General features: G+C 53.0%; 3 protein-coding genes across 5 annotated transcripts in view; 2 read left to right on the forward strand and 1 right to left on the reverse strand.

Moving 5' to 3' along the window:
• Positions 1–14,210, reverse strand: part of DUS2 (dihydrouridine synthase 2) — a 55,549-nt gene extending 41,339 nt beyond the window's left edge. The window contains exon 1 of one of the 3 annotated variants that reach the window (XM_079906392.1): positions 14,016–14,210. In XM_079906392.1, the coding sequence (XP_079762518.1) occupies positions 14,016–14,172 (157 nt within the window). In that variant the 5' untranslated portion in view covers positions 14,173–14,210. The remainder of the gene's footprint in view (positions 1–14,015) is intronic. The other 2 variants (XM_079906396.1, XM_079906394.1) reach the window with 2 other exon arrangements.
• DDX28 (DEAD-box helicase 28) lies at positions 61–2,565 on the forward strand (the record flags this gene model as incomplete). The annotated part of the gene is made up of 1 exon (XM_079906398.1): positions 61–2,565. One exon carries the CDS (start codon positions 61–63, stop codon positions 1,654–1,656), a length of 1,596 nt encoding a protein of 531 aa, XP_079762524.1. The 3' UTR covers positions 1,657–2,565.
• Positions 14,211–14,378: 168 nt separating the features above from the next.
• Positions 14,379–19,033, forward strand: DPEP3 (dipeptidase 3). The gene is made up of 9 exons (XM_079906399.1): positions 14,379–14,613; positions 15,090–15,219; positions 15,309–15,450; positions 15,697–15,763; positions 15,880–16,056; positions 16,572–16,656; positions 17,190–17,265; positions 17,743–17,878; positions 17,983–19,033. Exons 1-9 carry the CDS (start codon positions 14,446–14,448, stop codon positions 18,217–18,219), a joined length of 1,218 nt encoding a protein of 405 aa, XP_079762525.1. The 5' UTR covers positions 14,379–14,445; the 3' UTR covers positions 18,220–19,033.
• The last annotated feature ends 586 nt before the right edge of the window (positions 19,034–19,619 follow it).

Here is a 19,619-nt window from a genome sequence, read left to right on the forward strand (position 1 = left end):
GCGAGGCCTTGGCGCGCCCGTGACGTCACTGTCGTGCGCCTCTCCCGCACCGAGGGGAGTATGGCTCTAGCGCGGCAGCCGCGGCTGTTGTCGCTCGTGGCTCGGTTGCTTCTGGCGCCTCGCCGGGACCTGACGGTCCGCGGTCCCAACGAGCCCCTGCCCGTGGTGCGCATTCCGCGGCCTCTACAGCGGCGGCAGGAAGAGCGGCAAAGCGGGCAGCGGAGCCCCCCGCGGCCGGTGCTGGTGCGACCTGGGTCGCTGCTGATCTCAGCGCGGCGACCGGAGTTGAACCAGCCGGCTCGCCTCACGCTGGGCCCTTGGGAGCCCGCGCCACTCGCTTCGCGCGGCTGGAGGAATCGGCGCGCCCACGGGGACCATTTCTCCATCGAGCGCGCGCAACATGAGGCTCCAGCGCTGCGGAACCTCTCGCCCAAGGGCAGCTTCACCGATCTGGGTCTGGAGCACCGCGTTCTGAGCGCACTACAAGAGGCTGCTCCCGAAGTTGTTCGGCCCACAACCGTGCAGTCGAGTACCATTCCCCCACTCCTCCGCGGTCGCCACATCCTCTGCGCCGCAGAAACCGGCAGTGGCAAAACTCTAGGATACTTACTACCTCTCCTTCAACGGCTCTTGGGCCAGCCAAGCCTGGACCCTTGTCGCATCCCTGCGCCTCGAGGCCTGGTTCTTGTGCCTTCTCGAGAATTAGCCGAACAGGTGCGGGCCGTGGCCCAGCCCTTGGGCAGCTCCTTGGGCCTCCAGGTGCGGGAGTTAGGGGGAGGCCATGGCATGAGTAGGATCAGGCTGCAACTGTCCAAACATCCTCCAGCAGATATACTAGTGGCCACTCCGGGGGCTCTGTGGAAGGCCCTGAAAACTCAACTGATCAGCCTGGAGCAGCTCTCCTTCTTGGTGTTGGATGAAGCAGACACGCTGTTGGATGAAAGCTTCCTGGAACTGGTGGATTACATCTTGGAGGGGAGCCATATAGCAGAAGACCCAGCTGACTTAAAAGACCCCTTCAATCCCAAAGCTCAGTTAGTGCTGGTGGGGGCCACATTTCCCGAAGGTGTAGGCCAGCTGCTGAGTAAAGTTACCAGCTTAGACTCTCTAACCACTGTTACCAGTGACAAGCTCCACTGCATCATGCCTCACGTCAGACAGACATTCATGAGACTGAAGGGAACAGAGAAGGTGACTGGGTTGGTGCCGATCCTCAAGCAGCGTGACAGAGCATATAGGACTGGCCCCGCAGGAAGTGTTCTGGTGTTCTGTAATTGCTCCAGCACTGTGAACTGGCTGGGGTATATTCTGGATGACCACAAAATCCAACACTTAAGACTGCAGGGACAGATGCCAGCCTCAATGAGAGCAGGCATCTTCCAGTCCTTCCAGAAGGGCTCCCGAGACATACTTCTCTGCACAGACATCGCCTCTCGGGGCCTGGACAGCACCCAGGTGGAGCTAGTCATCAATTATGATTTCCCTCTCACCCTACAAGACTACATCCACAGAGCAGGGAGGGTGGGCCGGGTGGGGAGCGAAGTGCCAGGCACTGTCGTCAGCTTTGTGACCCATCCCTGGGACGTGAGCCTGGTTCAGAAGATTGAGCTGGCAGCTCGCCGGAGGAGAAGGCTTCCAGGACTAGGTCCTCAGTGAGACAGCCTTTGCACCAGCAAACCTTATTGCAGCAGGCTTATATATGATGCCATAACAGGGACCTTTCCCTCTGTGCTGGATGGCTGAGCACACTTGTCAGTAGGGTGCTCTGGGCTGCCTAGTCACCTTCTGAAGGCCCTGGCTGCTTTCTGCCTTCAAAAGGTAAGCTGCTGGCCAACACTGGAGGGTGAACTACTGAGCATGGCTCTCTGTAGTCTTTCACATGAAGAATAAAGTCGATCTTGGCTCTGTATTGTGTCATGATTTCTTACAGTAAGCAGTGTTTCTATGGGTGTCCCTTAATAACAGTTTCCACTGGAGCAGAATTCACTAGACTCTGAGAAGATTCACACTCCAAACTACCACACTTAGGACGAAGGCTCTTTCAATTGATGTTTTAGTTTAAATTTTATTTCCTGCCCCCAAACATCCATTAAGCCCCCAGGAGAAGGGAAAGGGGATGCGACTAGCAATAGAGAGAAACTTTCTTCACAACAATGGCCATGGCAAGCTTAGGCACTTTTGGTGAAATCTCTCTGGGAAGTACTGGCAGAGGAATAAAAGGCAAACTGACACAGAAGTATTGCTTGGTGTGCATTTCCAGGCTCTGCCTTCTTTCTCATCTCTTGGTGGCAGGTGGAGGAAGAGGAGAAAAGGTTAAACTTTTTTATAAACCGGCAGAATAAGCTTATAACATCCTCTCACTATCTCTGCATAGGTTCTAGTCTCTGCAGCACTACATAAGCTTTGCCCAAAGTAATGAACAGTTAAAAGTCAAATGTAATACTTCACCAAACAACTTACAAATGCTTGCACACTGGAAAGGATTAAGTTGCAGAGAACACAAATGGACCCAGAGCAACTTTTGCCAAAAGAGAATATTGTGCTAAATGTACAACCATAGCTCTTTTCTATATGAAGAAACAGAAGGATAAAAGAACTTGGTCAAAATCACACAAGTAAGTAGGACAGAATCTGGTCTGCCTGTCCTAAGGGTTGTGTTCTTTAACCACCAGGCTAGCTTTTCTCAAATCTGACTCATGCATAGAATAACTATACACCTCTGTTTGCCTTGAATATTCCCTGTTTATATGTATGCCTGCTGCAGTTTTTAATATTGCCCACTTTGACTCCCAAGAGCAACCGAGAATTGACAATAATTTGGTCACTCTATCCATGGACCACTGTGGTGGGACTGCCCAGGAAGCTTATTAAAAGTGCAGCTTCCTGAGCCCTACTCCAGATCTAGATACGTTTTCTGAGGGTTGGCTCAAGAATCTAGGTACAAGTCTTTTTAAGTGCTTTTGTGGAACCCCCCAGGTGAGTCTCTCGCTCTCGTAAGTTAATAAACCATTTATTCTGCCTCCCCCAGATGCCCAGCCAGGTCCTGTTAAGGTAGGAGTCCCCCCACCACATCAGAGGGATGCTCCCAGCCAAGTAATCTCTGGAGCCTTGGAGAATCTGAATGGTCTCGTGCTGGCCCACCTGCCATGACAAACCTCCTCCAGAGCATTCCCCTTCACATTTTACATCCTACCACTCCCAAAGGCAGTCTGCTCCAATGGGGCCTGACTTCGTCTGTCCTAACGTGCACCCGCTGATTCAAGCAGTTTAGGAATAGAAGGTGCTGTGGTTCTCCACCAGGGTGGCCCAACCTCCAAAATGGTAGTCCAAGCAGCCTCTTCCTCCTGGGCACATCGCCTCTGCAACAGTCCCATTAAACGAATGTCCCATCTTTGCTTTTTCAAGGTCGGCAACAGGGAGTCCCCTCCTAAAGAAGGTTCTCTCTCATTGCCACACTATCAAAGGCTGCCCCAAATGTGCTTCCTTCCTGTGGGCCTGATCAGGCTAAGGGCGGAGTTGTCTCTTTCCTTCTCTGAGTCGGACCAAATCGTCTTAGTAACACCTCTTCACACTGTTGACCATGTTTTTCACGGGGGCTGCTGCTGAGCTTTTATCTCATCCTTTTATGGTGGAGAGAGAAAGGATTCTAATGATTTTTACTTCTAGGGGAGAGGGGAGTGTAATGATTATGTTGTCATTTTGTATTATGTCCTTTTGTCATGAATTTGTTTTCAATTTCATGTTAAAATGGGCCCACCATTCCCATTTTGTGAGGTCATTCAGCACCCTTATTTTGCACCTTTAACATCTCTCTCAGTATCACTTGGAAATGTTTGAAATGGCGTGAGCTTGTCCTCACATTCCTATCAGCTGTAAATCCGGAGCCCCGACATGAACCTAACCACTGAGCAGAACACCTCTCCACTACCTGTGGAACACTGGGTAGGCCCCTTAACCTCTTGGTTTTTTTAAGTCCTCAGTTGTAAAAATGTGAGGGTGTTATGAATTTATATTTGGGGCAGGACAAGGTCGAGAAGAGTGTGTCTTTGCTTTTTTTTTTTTTGCGGTACGCGGGCCTCTCACTGTGGTGGCCTCTCCCGTTGCAGAGCACAGGCTCTGGACGCGCAGGCTCAGTGGCCATGGCTCACGGGCCCAGCTGCTCCGCGGCATGTGGGATCTTCCTGGACTGGGGCACGAACCTGTGACCCCCGCGTTGGCAGACGGACTCTCAACCACTGCGCCACCAGGGAAGCCCTGTGTCTTTGCTTTTATTCTTCCAAACTGTCTGGTATAATGTATACTGTCTGGTATAAATGTAGCCTTCCCCTTTGGGCTACAGGATGCTTCCATTCAGACCCTTTCCCGATTGGCCTCTTAGCAAAAGACAAGTGCATTTTTGTTGGCAAATGGTAAATGGAGCAGTTTGAGGAAGAGGGCCACTCTTGAACCGCCCCTTCAAACCCAGGCACCTCTGTGCTGTCATGTAGGCGTCTATATCGGTCCCCTCAGACACATCCCTTACTCAGCTGCTGAGAACTAGGGGAGACGGTGGTGCCATATTGATGGGAAGACCAGAAGAACCAAGGCGGGTGATGAAGTGCTAGTGAGACTGGAGGGCCGAGGAGATGGTGTCCCAGGAGGCTGGGTGGATGTAAGCCTAGACTTGGTACCCAGAACCCGGTTCTGAGTCTCCTGATCACTCTGCCTCAGCATTTGGCCTTGTTCTAATCTACATAAAAGTATCAGAGGGCTAGAGTTCAGTGTGGTTGAAGCAGGAAGTATAAATGGGGCCCAAGAGGAGTTGCCAAGGTGGGTGGGGTTCTTAACCAATTTATATTAGATTATTTTTTTCCAAAACTTGAACGACATTTCCATTAAAGCCTCAGAAGTGACAGACTGCAAGAAATGTTTTCTCTGTTGTGGAAGGGAGAGATGGAGAGGATCATGATTGCAATTACTTTCGGGTTCTACTGTTTCCCCTGGAAACGGTGGAGAGACGTCCTCATCTGCTGCAGCCGTAGGCTCTAGGAATTGCTTTTGCAGCCAGTGTCCCTTCTCTAGGGACTCATAGAGGTGATGGGCCAAGCCTGTGTTTTGGATGTCAAGTAGATTAAAGGTCTTCAGCCAGAAACTGGGAGAGACATGAGAGAGGGAAATTCTGGCAGGAGACTGTGTACAGCAGAAGTGACTGATCAGTTCTGATTTTCTTTGCAGCAGCAGTGGCTCCCGTTTCTCCTCCTACACCCGGTCACTACCATGTCCTCTGCCGAGAGTGTGGAGAAACGCAGTTGGCCGGCACGGGGAGACATACTCCCTAGTTGGTGGCGACCGGGTCTACGGGGATGTTCCTTTGGCCACGCCAGCAAAGGTGGAAGCAGAGAAGCCAGTCCCTAGACGTGCTCCCAAGAGAAAGCACGCTCCGGAAGAGTCGGACAAAGATCTTGGTTGCTCCAGACCCAAAATCCGTCGATTGTAGCATGGTGCCCGGAGGCGGACTCCACAGAATCTTTCTGGCTGAGTCATTCTGAAGAGAGGGCAATGGTTTAACTGCCTAAGGCAGCGAATGCCTCTTCCTGCAGTGACCCCCCCCACCCCCCCACTGCCCACTGCCACAGATTAGAACCTGAGTCATTCTGCCTGAGCCTTCCTCAGCCAGGAGCCTCCTTCCACACTAAATGGCCGTAAGCAAGGAGCCTCAGAAACTGAGTTTTGAATGAGAATCTGCCCTGAACATCCCAGGGCTGAAGCTGGCCTGGAAGAAAACCTGACGTTCCTCTGCTCAATCCTCAGGGGCCCCTTTGTGAGCTGAAGAAAGAAAAGTCTACACTCTGCGAGCCGAGGAGGATGCAGGAGCACAGACAGGGTGCAGAGAGGCCTTAGCAGTCTACCACATGGGCTCCCGCCCTGAGCCATTGTCAGCGGCCACCACCACAAACCAGGGGGGAGCTGGGCTTTTTGAAACTGAAAGCAGCAATCTGTGGCTTCCCAAAGAACCTCCTGCCTGGGGTCTCAGGAGGCAGGACAGAGAGACCCAGGAAGACCTGCTCCCTGAAGCAAGAACAGGATGGAGAGTCAAGCAGCATGCACCCTGCCCCGAGGTTCACATGCTCCTTTATTGCCAGCCCTTTCTGTCCCCAGTGGGGTCACTTACTGCTCAATAAAATGTTTTTGTGTAACAGATTTCTAGGGTCGCCAGTGCTCAGACTTAGGTCACTACCCCTGTGCTAGGCACTCCTGCCAGCCGGGAAAGGTTCCAAAGGTGGAACAGCTCCAGGGCGTGCCAGGGATCAGAGCAAAAACTTGAGGCTGGGGATGAAGGAGTTTGGGCACAGTCCCTAAAGCATCTCAGTAGTTGAGCTTCTGTGAGAAGGCACATCCCCAGTGTGTGTGTGTGTGTGTGTGTGTGTGCGCGCGCGCGTGTGCGTGTGCGTGTGTGTGTGTGTGCGTGTGTGTGTGCGCGCGCGCGCGCGCTGGGGGGACGGGGTCCCTAGAGGAGGCAGCTGGGGGAGGGCCTGAGGCTGGAAATGGGGAATGGCGTGCGGCCTCTGAGCAAGCACAGGCACTTAGCCCTTGAGGTTTCTGGGGAAGCTACAGCCACAAGGGCCACGAGATAAGGCAAGTGTACCAGCAGAACCCAGGTGCCAGGTCTTTCCTCAGAACCTATACTTCTCCACAAGGCCGGGCCTTCCACACTGAGGTAGGAGGGATCCTGGCCAGAAGGTCTGCCAACAGCTCTGGGAGGAAGGTTGCTGTGGTGGGGGCTCTGCTGCCATGGAAATGACTTCATTTCCTTCCACTCAAATAGCCTGCTGACTGGGTTCCTGCTCTGTTGAGTAAAAGGGTCGCTGACTCTCCCCAGAAGGTTGTTCAGTTCACATCCCAAAGTCCCTCTATTCAGGCCCTGGGGAGGTGTAGCAACTCCTGAGGGCGCTCTTTCCTGAGGCTCGCTGACAGAAGTGGGGGAGGTTCCTGATAGTTCCCAGGTGCTGGTTGAAGTCCCCAGAGAATGGTCATGCAGTTTGGGGAGTCGAGTAGGTGGAGAGAGAAGGTCGGGGGCAGAGGGCCCCTTCCTGAATCCAGAGCTCACAAGGTTCCCCCCCCCCCATTTCCAGAAACTATCTCTTCCCCCACACCAGCCACCATGGCCCAGTACCGGAAAACCGGGAGCCTAGAGCACCTGTGGCCACAGAGACACTCACACGCAGCCCTCGGGGTGGGCGGGGCCGGCTGCAGGCAGATGGGGATGACGTGTGCTCCCGGGAGGCCTCAGGCTGAAGGTGGCCCTCTGAGAGAAGGACCCCAGCTTGGACAGGAAGGTTAGAGGCGGGGGACAGCAACCTAGGGTGCCCCCTCGGAGCAGTGGGAGTGTCAGACACACAGCCCAGGCGCTGCCCATCTGTGCCTCTGCAGGGGCTCCTACAGCGCACTGCCCCTACCTCTGGCCAAGGGACTGGACAGCTCCTTAGGTCTCTGGGGTCTTCATCGGTTGTACTCTTGTTCCTCTCTCATCCTCCACACCCGGGGAAAGGAGCCCCCACAGGTTCTCAAGGAGACTGGGAGGCAGGGTGAATCTTGGGTGGGAAATGGCCCAAACAGGGGGCTCTGGGGTCCACTCCAAATCTGAAGTCCAGTCTAGAGCCAGCTGGGATCACTTCAGATCAAACCTCAGGGCCCTCTAGTTGGTACTCTCGGTGCCAGGCCATGAAGGAACTGGCCTGTTTGGCCTACAGGCTGCAAAAAGGGGAATCAGCAGAGGCCAGTCATCACCCCCACCCCTGCCCTGGAAGCCCCACACTGCTGACTTTCCATTCTTCAGATCACTTCGACCACATCAGGGCAGTCATTGGATGCAAGTTCATCGGGATTGGCAGAGATTATGACGGGGCTGGCCAGTGAGTGCTTCCCCGTGGCTTGTCTCGGGCTGGCTGGGCAGCAGTGGGGCTTTCACAGCCACCGTGCCCACCACACTGTGGTCCTCATGGCCTTGACCATAGCCTCAGGTGTGCTGGCCCGACTGGTATCTCCCTTCCCCCAGGGTCTGCTTCCTGGGCTCTTCTGTCTTTTTGGCCCTACTCTAGGTCATCATATTTGTTTCAAACACCACAGAGAGCTCATCTGCCCAGCATCTGCGCCCATCCAGTGCCAGCAGACCCACGGCCTCTGAGCAGACTCTTAGCAAGGTCTGGGCTGGGCTAACCATCTTCTCTGCCTGCAGTTGGGCCTGTGCATGCAGGGGGGTCAACCCAGTTCTTAAAAAGCTTTTCTTCTCTTTATAAATGGAGGCAAAAATTGCATTCAGTGAAAGGCATAGATCTTAACAGTACAATTCGATGACTTTTGGTGAATAGTCGAGGTGCTTTTGGGGGCCTTCCTCTGAAGGATGAAGAGCAGGAGTGAATCATTTACTCTCTCCAAGTCTCCATTTTCCACATCTGACCAGGGCTGCGGTTCAGTGGACCCTGGACACATAGGGCTTCGGTTCTGACTCAGGACTAGGGAACAGGTCTGAGGCCCAACAGCTGGCTGGCTGGTGGCCACACAGGTTCCCACAGGGGCTGGAGGACGTGTCCATATACCCGGTACTGATAGAGGAGTTGCTGGGGCATGGCTGGAGTGAGGAAGAGCTCTGGGGTGTGCTTCGAGGAAACGTGCGGCGGGTCTTCAGACAGGTGGAACAGGTATGCTGGGCTGTGCAAAAGAGTAGCTCTGAGCAGGTGGTCTGAGCAGGTGTATGCGGGGGTGCTGTGAGAGCTGCTGCCCGCTGACTGCCGCCTCCAGGTACAGGAGGACAACGAGGGACAGAGTCCCTTGGAGGATGAGTTCCCAGATGAGCAGCTGGGCAGCTCTTGCCGCTCCGTCCTCCCACGTCTGCATCAGAGAGAGGATCTGGCTCCAGACCAGAAACTAACCAGAGCTGAGGTTCAAGGGAATCCCATTTTGTCACCTAAGTGGTCATTCTCAAAATCTTGCCCCCACATGGGCCCAGGCCCCACAGTTATTGCCGCCTTCCCAGTCCTCATTATTTGGCTCTGGTGATCCAGTTAATCCTGCCAGATGTCACTTTGGCAGCCACAGATACCCCACAAAGTTTCCTTGCATGCGAGCACAAACATTTCGTGAAAATAAATGCTTTAGAAATGGAATCAGCGTGAGTGTCCTTCTCCATGGTGGGGTCTGTGGTGCAGGCTCCCAATACTGGGGTTTGGTGGGGGACCCTGCAGTTTAGACACCGGATACTCAAGGAAGACCTGTTGGCAGTGGCCTGAGGAAACACAGGTGGCTTGGCTCAGCACTGGAAGAAGACAGTGGGTGGCTCGGTTCCCTCTGTGTAGCTCACCTCAATCCAGATCCTGACCCACTGAGTACCACCTGGGGATCTTTCAGGGAATGGTGGTTCAGATGCCCAAGAAGAGAACATGCCTAGATCACAAATGATCTTTGTACCTATTTGGACAGAGCCCAGAATCTCAGGCTACTTAATGGGCCATGGACCTCCAATGGCTAGACTGCTCTGGATGTGGGCACACCTCCTCCCCTGTTCCTCAGGGACTTCCTCTCTAATCGGTTCAGGCTACTTAGACAACCACCCCATCTTCCCCCAGTTCATTAATGATAATAGCAACTGCACTAATTATAGCCAAAATTGAGTTAATACACTGAGTTAATAATGAGAGGTAGGGCTTCCCTGGGGGCACAGTGGTTAAGAATCCACCTGCCAATGCAGGGGCCACAGGTTCGAGCCCTGGTCCGGGAAGATCCAACATGCCGCGGAGCAACTAAGCCCGTGCGCCACAACTACTGAGCCTGAACTCTAGAGCCAGCATGCCACAACTACTGAGCCTGCACTCTAGAGCCATCATGCCACAACTACTGAGCCCCGCGTACCTAGAGCCCGTGCTCTGCAACGGGAGAGGCCGCCGCACTGAGAAGCCCGCGCACTGCTGCGGGAGTGGCCCCTGCTCGCCGCAGCTAGAGAAAGCCCACGCGCAGCAATGAAGACCCAACGCAGTCAAAAATAAATAAATAAAATAAAATAAATAAGTTCATTTAAAGTATAATGAGAGGTAATAATAATAAATAACATGATAAAAAGATAATGACTAATAAAAGATAATAGTTAATGCTAACAATCTACACATATCCCATTGGCTGAGCAATTTCATCCCAGCTATATATCCAAGAGGAATGCATACATATGTTCCCCAGTTCCCTAAAAAGGTATATGAAATAATATTTATAGCAGCACTATTCATAATACCACCAAATGCATTTCAAAATCAAACTTAACAGAAAAAAAAATCAAACTTCAAGGAGCCAAAGACCAAAGGTTGTTTTTTGGTTTTGGGTTTTTTTTTTTTTTGCCATGCGGTGCGGTTTGTGGGATTTTAGTTTCCCGACCAGGAACTGAACCCTTGCCTTCAGTAAGGAGAATGCGGAGTCCTAACCACTGGACCACCAGGGAATTCCCCCAAAGATTATCTTAAAAGCTGTCATAGGGCTTCCCTGGTGGCGCAGTGGTTGAGAGTCCGCCTGCCGATGCAGGGGACACGGGTTCATGCCCTGGTCCGGGAGGATCCCACGTGCCGCGGAGAGGTTGGGCCCGTGAGCCACGGCCGCTGAGCCTGCATGTCCGGAGCCTGTGCTCCGCAACGGGAGAGGCCACAACAGTGAGAAGCCGGCGTAAGGCAAAAAAAAAAAAAAATTACTGAAGAATGCCACTTGGTCAAGAGAAATTGTCAAACATTCAATCTATCAATAGAAAATGAACTAAGCGAAGAAGCAGGTTTTGAAAATATTATTCATGAGTTTGCTTCCATTAAAGCCAGGGAAATAAAATTATAATTCTGGTTTGAGTGTAAGTAAAATATGGAAACATAAAATAGTGTTGTGCGTTTTAATACACCTACTTTTAAGTTCTTCCATTTTTTTCAACTATTTTAATATCCTGGAAAAACTAACCATTAAAAAATACATTTATAATGTGTATAGAAGTACACATTTTTCCTCTTGCCTCAGGGACCAAGTTGGTTGGTCTCTGAACTGTTACTCAGAAAGTTCTAATAGTGCTTTCTATTTGTTTCACCTGTTCTCTCCTTGCTTAACTTCTTTTGGATGGATTGAGCAGCACTCCGAGATCACCTTAATCCCATTTCAGAGCCTTCCAAGCTGAGCTGATCCAGCTCAGAGTCCAATTAGGGGGAAATGGGAAGAGGTGGAGGTTACTAGAAGATAGAAGCTTATAGAAGGGCCCTGTGTTGCTGGCGCTCAGACCTCTAGGGTATCTAAGGCTCTGCTCAGTCGGTACAGGTGTTCTGAATGGGCATGACAGGGCTGCTCAACGATGGCCCGAAGAAGTTGGAGCTCGCAGCCAACTGCCACTGCTTGGAGCCGCACTGACATAAACACAAAAAATGAGGGAGACATTCCTGTTTTCCTCTCCTGTCTTTCCATCTCCCTTTCTCTGGTAACTCCTACTGGCAGAATGTAATAGGAAGCCAGCTGGGTGGCTAGGAAATGTGGTTTCAAGAGTTCAAGCCCCAGCCTCACAGAGCAGAGAATAACATAAGGCTGGATCTGCAGTTGAGAGACAATTGTTTGATACCCAGGATTGCTGAGGCCTGATTCACTCTTTCCCCTAGGGTGTGCTGTCTTGTGTTCTAACTCCTCAGGGTTCTTCCTTACTTTTGGGGGACCCTGGATACTAATCTCTATTTCCTTAGCCCCACAAAGTCCCTAGTGGAAGAAACAGCCCAAAGACCTGGCCCACCTCTGAGTTTCCACCCTCCCTGGATCCTTCACAAGTAATTTTTCAGTATCTTGTTAACTCCCTGATGCCTTCAAGAAGATCCTTTTCATATTTTTCCCAACTTTTCTAATGATTGTCAGGAGGACTGTAACTTTGATTTATTTACTTAGTCAACCAGACATTTGAAACTGCGTATGCATTAATTTGATAACATTTTAAAATTAACTGTAAACATTATGCCCTCTCCTTTTACCTAAGACTAATATAGGAAACAAATGTATACGAAAAGCTTCTGCACTTTTGAGAAACTATCAGCAAAGTCATCATGCATTAGGTTGTTTAATGTCACTTAAATGAAGACCTCCGTGGCAGGTCAGCTCAGATGTATGAGTCACCAGAATATAAACACCTCCACCCCCCTTTGTCCTTCCTGAGCTGAGGAAGGCAAGCTGGAGGCAACCAGGTCAGACTTTGTCCTTACCCCTGAGGCATGAGAAAGAGGCAGGGGGCAGTGATAGACAGGAGGCAGTGGTCACCAGAGGCCAAGGTCCCTCTGGCGCTGAGAGGGGAGGCCAGCTTGTCAGGGAGTCCAAGAGAGAGGAGACACACACAAATGCAAAAGTGGGGGGACAACTCAGACTAGATTTCAGCCTGTGTTGTTGACCCCTCTCAGCCTGGCAGGACCTGATGCAGGCCCAGGAGGCTCAGATGCCACCCAACTGCAGTTTTGAGATCAGTTCCCCCTAAACCATAGCTTTTTCTGCAGAAAACAACGAATTATACTGTCCAGGCCACTGGCCAGCCGGGAAACCACCTTGTCCTGAAGGAGGAGTGCTGTCTATCCTTAGGAGACTAAGCCTCTCATGCTCTTAGTACCAAGGGCCCTAACTGGACCCTGTCCCCCTACTCTGTGCCTTGGAGACCCTTCCAGCTCTTCCCCCACAGCACACTCATCCTGCTCAAATCAGACCTTTGCCTAGGCTACTGGCCAATCCAGATGCCCTCTCCACTCCCCTGCAGTATCCAAGCCCCATCCTTTCAAGGCTCAGCTACTGTTCTGGTGCCTTCATGAACCTCTTACCACCACGGCCAGCCTTCACCAGCACTGCCTCCGACTTCCCTCAGCCAGGATGACCATATACAAAAAAAAATGAGACAGAGGCCTCCCTGGTGGCGCAGTGGTTGAGAGTCTGCCTGCCAGTGCAGGGGACACGGGTTCGTGCTCCGGTCCGGGAAGATCCCACATGCCGCGGAGCGGCTGGGCCCGTGAGCCATGGCCGCTGAGCCTGCGCGTCCGGAGCCTGTGCTCTGAAAAGGGAGAGGCCGCAGCGGTGAGAGGCCCGCGTACCGCAAAAAAAAAAAAAAAAGAGAGACATAAATTGACCAGGGAGTAGGTAACCACCTTCCCAAGATGGCGACCATTAACTAATGTTTAGTATGTATATTCCTCTGGGGGGGGGGGGGGGGTGTGTGTGTGTGTGTGTGTGTGTGTGTGTGTGTGTGTGTGTGTGTGTGTGTGTGTGTGTGTGTGTGTGTGTGTGTGTGTGTGTGTGTGTGTGTGTGTAACAACACATGCACAGAAGTAAATTTTAACACGAGATACTAAAACAAAATGGTCTCCCATAAGTATTATTCTTATATTTCACTTTTATTAAAAATATATAGGGAATCACTTTTCTGTCCGTCAAAACATACAGATCGAATTCACTCTTCTGAATTCTAATTCTTCCTAGAATTTCATGGAATATTTAACCCGTTGGAGGGCGGGAATATCCCTGCAAATAAAACCCCACATGGACCTGCGACCTGCCTGGCTAGAGGTGAAATTAGGAAGATTCCTGGACCCCTCCCAGTTCCCCCACGGGCCTCCTCCCCGAGTCAGTAGGTACACACAGCTCGGGAGGGGTGGCTGGAGGGCCAGGAGCAGGGTCGGAGGGAGCCCGCGATGCATAGCTAGCGGGCGCTCGCAACAGAAGCCAGCCTGGCCCATTAGTGCGCCGTTCTGGTCGGGGCGGAAGATCCTATCGCCCCCTGGCGACCACGCTGTGAGGCGGCATTGTGGGTCCCCGCCCGTCTGTCGAGCGTCCTGACTCCAGCCGCGCGTCACACGAGGCCGCGCCGCTGGGTCACCTACATCGATGGTTGGGACCCCAACGTCGCCCTCTGACTCTCGCTCGCCCCTCTCAGGCTCTCGAGACCCGCCTCTGCCCGCCTGCTCGGCCCTGTGCAGCATGCTGCCCGTAGGCCTCGAGGCTCCCCGCGCACTCACCCGGCGGCCTCTTCTGCGTCTGCTGCTCCTGCTGTGGCTGCTGCTGTGGCCGGTAACCCGCGCTCAGACCACGCAGGGAACCCCCAGCGCCTCGACCAGGCCGGACACCTCCAGCGCCCCAACAGCGCCGGGCTCCCTGAGAGCCTCGAGTCTGCATGAGCGTGCGAGGGCCCTGATGCGGGACTTCCGGCTCGTGGATGGGTGCGTCGGTGCTGCGTGCCGGCTGGTGGGGGCTGAACCCGCCCCTGGGCGGGAGAGGAAGGGCTAGTAGGAGGCTCCCTCACACCACCCCTTTCTCCTCCATCACCCCTGGCGCCTTCGTCCCCATTACCCCGTTGCCGGTGGAACGCCCTACCTAAGAACTCCTCCTCAGGACTACTGTCTGTGTGAGGGAGGAGGTGGGCTGGGACAGAACAGGCCCAGGACCTGGATGCCACGCCCCCTACTCTTACTTTGTCTTGACCCCCCCAGCAAGAACCACCTGCCCCTGTTCCTGAAACAGCATTTCCGGAACGAGCTAAAGGAGGGCAACCTGCGCAATTTCAGCCTTGGCCAAACCAGCCTGGACAAGCTCAGGGATGGCCTCGTGGGTGCCCAGGTACCAGAGGGACACACTTAACGGCCGCTGGGGAACGTGGGGGCTACAGGAACCTGGGTAGACAGGCCTCTGACTATCAGAGGACACGCAGTCTGCCATCATGGGGCTGCTGGAGAGTGCAGGGGTGTTGGAGGTTAAAGCAGGCCAGAGGCATGGGTGCCCAGGTTCTGTGGAGACTCAAAGAAAGTGATCAGAAAATCCCTGGCGAGCGTGGGGGCTCTGAAACCACAAAGGATATGGTGGATTGCCTTTGGGGCATTCACATAGCACACGGACAAATGGCGGGTGAGGACGGGTGCTGCCGGTTTGGCTGCTGGCAGCAAGCTGAATAGTCCTCAAGGTACCACGGGGTCATGCAGTGCCGCACTCAGGGCCACTGACCCAGATGATTACCTTGGGGGCCGAGGAGGAGTAGCAGGCCAAGGGTCCTTGGAGTCCACCCTGATCTCATTCTGGACCCCTGGGCCAACCCCCAGTTCTGGTCAGCCTACGCACCATGCCACACCCAGGACCAGGATGCTGTGCGCCTCACGCTGGAGCAGATTGACCTCATTCGTCGCGTGTGTGCCTCCTACTCTGAACTGGAGCTTGTGACCTCAGCTAGAGGTGGGCTGGGGAATGGGAGGATAGTCAGGGCCTCACTCTGGTGGTTCTGGCCCTGGGCTCTGACCGCTTGATTCTCTGCCCTCTTCTAGGACTGAACAGCACTCAAAAGCTGGCTTGCCTTATTGGTGTGGAGGGTGGTCACTCACTAGACAGCAGCCTCTCTGTGCTGCGCAGTTTCTATCTGCTGGGAGTACGCTACCTGACACTCACCTTCACCTGCAACACGCCCTGGTGAGCAGTGCCTGGCCAGGGTGGAACGGTAGACACACGGTGGGGAAACTGCCAGACAGGTGAGGACAGAGGGGTCCACAGAGGGAGGCTGTGGGGTCTCAGCAGGTCCCTCACACTCCCAGAAAGCAGCTGGTCCAGATCCTCACCCTGTTCTGAGGTGGGATGGATGGACAGAGAGCCTGGAAGTCCAGGCTCTGTTGGCCAAGGTAGGGCCTGCTAGATTGCCTTCCTCTGGCTGTCCTTCAGGGCAGAGAGTTCCACCAAGTTTCAACACTTCTACACCAACATCAGTGGGTTGACAAGCTTTGGAGAGGTAAGGACTCCTTTTCCATATCCTACCCCACACGTTCCCTACAGATATGTGCATACACGTGCGTCCCTCCCGACCCACCCCCCTGCAAAAAAAAAAAAAACCACCTGTCCCTGCAGAAGGTGATAGGGGAAATGAACCGCCTGGGCATGATGGTGGACTTGTCCTACGGGTCAGACACCTTGGCGCGGCAAGCCCTGAAGGTGTCAAGGGCCCCTGTGATCTTCTCCCACTCAGCTGCCAAGGCTGTGTGCAACAATATGCTGAATGTTCCCGATGACATCCTGCAACTTCTGGTGAGCAGCCACCCCAGCCCTCAAACCTGGGACTAGGCATGCTTCATCCAAAGATCCTTTTTTTTAAAAATATTTATTTATTTATTCACTTATTTGGTTGCTCTGGGTCTTTGTTGAGGCAGGCGGGTTCCTTAGTTGCAGCATGAGAACTCTTAGTTGCGGCATGCATGTGGGATCTAGTTCCCTGACCAGGGATCGAACCTGGGCCCCCTGCATTGGGAGTGAGGAGTCTTAACCACTGCACCACTAGGGAAGTCCCTATCCAAAGACCCTTGACCCTGAACAAAGCTACCAGCCCAGGCCTCACTCACCCTTGGACCCAAGGCTGGTTAACCCTCCCCAATCTCTGAAACTCAAGGCCAAATCTGTTCCACCCAGGGGCCAAGAGAAGTGAAGCCTTACCCAACCCCTCAGGCAAGGAGTGAGCACTTACCCTATCAGGCCCCCCAGGGCATAGGTGGCAGACCATCAGGCCGGAAGTGCCAAGCTGAGTGTCCACTTGTTTATCCATGTAGAAGAAAAATGGTGGCATTGTGATGGTGTCGCTGTCCACGGGGGTGCTGCCGTGTAACCTGTTTGCTAACGTGTCCACTGTGGCAGGTGAGCCCCGCTTCGACTCCTTGTGCAGTTGTAGCTTGGCCTGTGGCCGCTAGGGCCCTCAGGACAGCTCTAGGCGTCTGGCGTACCTGCTGGGCCCTGGGCAGGCCTCCCAACAGCTCAGGGGAGCAGACACAGCTCTTCACTGCCCTGAACCCAGATCTAGGGATACAACCAGTGCTGTTGGGTTTTGGGGAGGCAATTGCCTCTGCCTCTGAGTCTCACGTTTGCTCCCACATCTCTGGAAAGGACAGGCAGAGCCCCGCAACCAGGCTCTCAAGGAACCCAGAGGCATGGTGGCTCCTGGGCAGGAAAAGATCCAAAGGGGTTGGTGGCCCTGAGGTTCACTCTGGGTCCAGTGTCTAGCCTATAACCACTTCAGAACTCACAATGGGCTGGGAGCTCTGTGGAGTCAGCTGTTATGTCCTGGAGTGCTGTGGGCAGGGGAATTGGCCACGCTGAGTTCCCCCAGACCAGGGCTGGTCCCAGGATCTAACTCTAGCCTCATGCTGCCCACCACAACCCTCACCCCCTAGATCACTTTGACCACATCAGAGCCATCACTGGATCTGAGTTCATCGGGATTAGCGGAAACTATGATGGGTCTGGCCGGTGAGTGTTTCCCCTGGGGTTTGTCTTGGGTCGGGGTTCAGTGGGGAGTCCTTTAGTCTTAGTTCCTTATCCCATGGTCCTCCCATCCTTCAGGCTTCCACCACAGACTCTGGTCTTCCAGCCCACCTGACATCTCCCCACTCCCAGGACCTGTTTCCTGGACTTGCCCTGTCCTTCCTGTGGCCCAGTGGACCCATTCCCACTCCAAGCCATCACAGTTGTTAAGTACCCACCCCCTCACAGGAGACCCCATCTGCCCAGCACATGCTCCACTCCCAGCCCAGTAGATGTGCTGTGGACTGAGCATCTGCTCGGCAGGTAAATGCTGCAGAAGCCCAGTCTTCAAGGAGCTTCCAAAGTTCCATTCAGTATCCTGAAGAACACGGACCTTCATTTCCCGCATGTAGCTAGGGCTGGTGTGACAGTGGGCCCTAGGCCAGGATCGGGTCCACAGTTAGCCAGCTGGTGGCCACACAGGTTCCCACAGGGGCTGGAGGACGTGTCCACATACCCGGTACTGATAGAGGAGTTGCTGAGGCGTGGCTGGAGGGAGGAAGAGCTGCAGGGTGTCCTTCGTGGAAACCTGCTGCGGGTCTTCAGACACGTGGAACAGGTATGCTGGGCTGGGCAAAAAGATGGTTCAGTGTTTCAGCAGGTGGCGGGCATGGGGGGGTGGTGCTGGGGAAGCCACTGACTGCTGACTGCTTTCATCCCCAGGTGAGAGAGGAAAACAGTGGCCAGAGCCCTGCGGAGGATGAATTTCCAAACAGGCAGGTGGGCAGGTCGTGCCACTCCCACCTGACTCAGCCTCAGAATGAACACCTGGCCACACACCGGGTGGGAAACAAGTGGCCAACCAATCAGGCCCTCCAGAGGCCCTCAAAAGCCTCCCCACACCTCGTCCTGGGGCTCATGGCTGCTGCCACCTTCTCAATCCTCATCCTATGGCTCTAGTGACCTGGCCAGTCCTCCAGGGGTCACTGTGTCAAAGTCTCACAAAGTTCCCCTCCTAGTGGTCCAGGCACAAACATAGGTATGCTGAGAATAAATATTTTGGGTACAGAGCCAGGTGTGAACGTCCTTCCTTCTTCACAGGCAGGGGGGTTGGGTCTGGTGGGCTCTTGGTTGGTGAGCCGTCTTATGTTCTAGCCCCAGCTGCTCAAGATGGGTGGTTCCCATTAGCCTCCAGCTTTGTCTTTCTCAGGAAAGGCAGAGGCATCTTACCTTATTATTCTAAAAGCCTGAGCCCACAGAAGAGCACTAAGGAATCAAGAGCAGAGTTGATCCCATCATGGAGTGTGACAGTGGTAGTTCCCAATCTCTCTCTGAAAGGTTTAAAAATTTTTTTTGTTTTTGTTTGTTTGTTTTTAAAGGGTGATACCTTTTGTAGCATAAACTAACTTGTTTGGAAGTATCAAGAGAGGAAGCGTGAAAAGCTTTTAGATTTTTCAGGTAGGGTCCTCTTTTTTTTCTTAAACTGATTTTTCAATGGAGGTGGAGAAATCAGGTCTTGGAAAGAAAAAAATAAAGGAACATAGTGCCATCTGCTCAGCCTACTACAGGCCTTCCATCTCGGACCACTTTCCTCTCCCAATCCACAAGGGTGGGCCAGAGCCAGATCGAAGTTCCTTCCATGGGAACTCGAAATTACATACAGTGCCACGTATGACATAAATTGTGTCCGTATATATGTGGGTCTGTCTTTGAATTCTGTTCCATTTATTTGGGCTATTTGTTTATTGTATTATCAATACTATAAAGTTTTAATCATGGCAACTTTATTTTTTCTAATTAATTTATTTTTGGCTGCGTTGGGTCTTCGTTGCTGCACGCGGGCTTTCTCTAGTTGCGGCGAGCGGGGGCTACTCTTCGTTGCGGTGCGCAGGCTTCTCATTGCGGTGGCTTCTCTTGTCGCAGAGCATGGGCTCTAGGCGCGTGGGCTTCAGTAGTTGTGGCACACGGACTCAGTAGTTGTGGCTCGCGGGCTGTAGAGCGCAGGCTCAGTAGTTGTAGCGCACGGGCTTAGCTGCTCCGCAGCATGTGGGATCTTCCCAGACCGGAGCTCAGTGTCCCCTGCATTGGTAGGCAGATTCTTAACCACTGAGCCACCAGGGAAGTCCCATCTCGGCAACTTTAAAACAAGTCTTGACATCAAATAGAGTGAGTTTTCCCACTTTAAGAGCATCATATCAGTAAATATTTGATCAGATAAGTAGATCCACAGTGAATGATATAAAATAAGAGATTTATTATAGGGATTAGACTTTATGCACATATAGGAGACAATGGAAAAGGCTGCTTGATCTGGTGTTGGGTATTAAATCTGTACAGGTAAGCTGGGCCAGAGTTAAAAA

This window comes from Stenella coeruleoalba (assembly GCF_951394435.1).
Source record: "Stenella coeruleoalba genome assembly, chromosome: 20".
In the NCBI taxonomy this organism is placed as follows: domain Eukaryota; kingdom Metazoa; phylum Chordata; class Mammalia; order Artiodactyla; family Delphinidae; genus Stenella; species Stenella coeruleoalba.